Below are 1,999 nucleotides of genomic sequence, written 5' to 3' on the forward strand. Positions count from 1 at the left end.
GCTGTAAATTGTGAAGTTGTAATGATCTGTTAGATTAAAGAACACTTGGGATCTGGAGTACATTAAGTCATTGTCCTTTGCTTTGTTCTTGAACGACTAACAAGTTCCCAATTTATCTCCATGACTCAAGCGATTTATGACATATTAACTGGAGATGAGCCTCGCTGATCCCTGGAGATCTGAGCTTCTGTAAATCTTATGACAAGAAGGAGCGTGCTTCAAGGAGGTTGTAGGAAGAATGTGTAAATAAGTTGTGTTTTATAGGAGTTTAACACTTTGCTTTAGTCTGCTAGTGCAAAATAGTCTGGAGGTTTTCATGGGTGGTCCAAAAAAGTCCCTAGTTGTATAAATGGAAAGTGAAGATTTTTGCACTGCACCACATACAACTCACACCCCAGTATCCATACATGACTAAAAATAGCTACACTGTATGATATATAGTTCACTCTGCATTGTCCATTTACCACTTATAAGATCTATACTGCACTAGTGATGAGCAAACAAATTTATTAAATTCGGTCTCGCTGTGAATTGGGCCGTTCTCGCTTACCAAACATGTAGACGAGAACAGCCTTTTGTAAATTCAGCCAGCAAGACCTAATTTATGGGACCTGCAAGACCAATCAGGGGAGCGGAGCTGTTAGCTCCGCTCCCCTGATTGCTCTTGCAGCCCTTTACTAGTTGTATGTGTTCTTGTATAGAGTTTCTCTATCCAAGAACACAGGAGTCCTCAGGGGATTTTTCCCACACCCCATTCATTCATGAGCAGCCAGCAGTGAGACTCACTCTGTGTTCCTGGATAGAGAAACTTTATCCAGGAACACATACTACAGGGCGGCAATCAGGGGAGTGGAACAGCTCCGCTCCTTTGATTGCTGTTGCAGTCCTGTAATATGTGTTCCTGGATAGAGTTTCTCTATCCAGGAACACAGTGTGAGTCTCACAGCTGGCTGCTCATTAATAAATGCAGCGTGGGAAAAATCCTCTGATTTTTCCCACAGCCACGTTCATTCATAAACGCAAGCTGCATGACTCACTCTGAGAGGAGGAGCCTTCCTCAGCCAATCAAAGAGTACTAGAGGCTTTAAATGGAGGGAATTCTCACTATTTAACCTCTAGTGCCTTAAAAAAAATAAATTGGTAGAACTGTTGTGTACTGTTTTCAAATTACCAAGGAACTGTGTTCTGCTCGCTGAGCACAGGAGAACCTGCTGACATTGTAATATAAGTATCTCTTACTCTGTAACACAATTTCCAGCACAGTAATAATTTGATACATTTGGTACATTTTTCTTTTAGCCACTGCGATCAATTCACTGTGATAAAAATGTAACAGTACCAATTTATTTTTTTTTAAGGCACTAGAGGTTAAATGGGGAGAAGTCTAGAGGTTTTGAATAGGGAGATTACCCCCCATTTACCCTCCAGTGCCGGGCATCGAGCTATGACTGCAATCACTGAGAATAGTGTGCGATCCCTGGGGCACTAGAGGTTAATTAACCTCTAGTGCCCCGTGGATTACAAACAGGAGGATTCCCAGGGCTGAATTCAGCTCTGGGAATCCTCCTGTTTTAAATTCCTTGATCTTCTGATGGTTTTGTGAAATCCATTCTCCGAAATTTTGCAGAACAATTGGAAGTTTAAAGAAATCTTAGCAAGATTGCCAGAGCCATTCTCACTCATCCCTGTACTGCAGCACATACAGCTGACTCCCCGGTGCCCATACACCACCAATTATACCTACACTACATCTGCTCACTCCCCAGTGTCACTAATAAGATTTATACTATAGCATATACAGCTATATTATAATACAGTACTATAGTATACAGCTCCTCAGTGTCCATTTACTACTTTCAGGATCTGCACCGCAGCACTTACAGCTCGTTCCCACGCCACAAGTGAAATCTGCATTACAGCACTCTGCCCATATATCACTAATAAAATTTACACTGGATCACATACAGCTCATTCCACGGTGCTCATTTAACACTTTCAC

General features: G+C 41.8%; 1 protein-coding gene across 1 annotated transcript in view; it reads left to right on the forward strand.

Moving 5' to 3' along the window:
* ST8SIA6 (ST8 alpha-N-acetyl-neuraminide alpha-2,8-sialyltransferase 6) overlaps positions 1-1,999 on the forward strand; it is a 22,313-nt gene that overhangs the window by 14,502 nt on the left and 5,812 nt on the right. Inside the window, exon 4 of the mRNA XM_072413413.1 lies at positions 682-687. Coding sequence (XP_072269514.1) covers positions 682-687 — 6 coding nt within the window. The remainder of the gene's footprint in view (positions 1-681; positions 688-1,999) is intronic.

The sequence above is a fragment of the Pyxicephalus adspersus genome, chromosome 5 (genome assembly GCF_032062135.1).
Source record: "Pyxicephalus adspersus chromosome 5, UCB_Pads_2.0, whole genome shotgun sequence".
Taxonomy (NCBI): domain Eukaryota; kingdom Metazoa; phylum Chordata; class Amphibia; order Anura; family Pyxicephalidae; genus Pyxicephalus; species Pyxicephalus adspersus.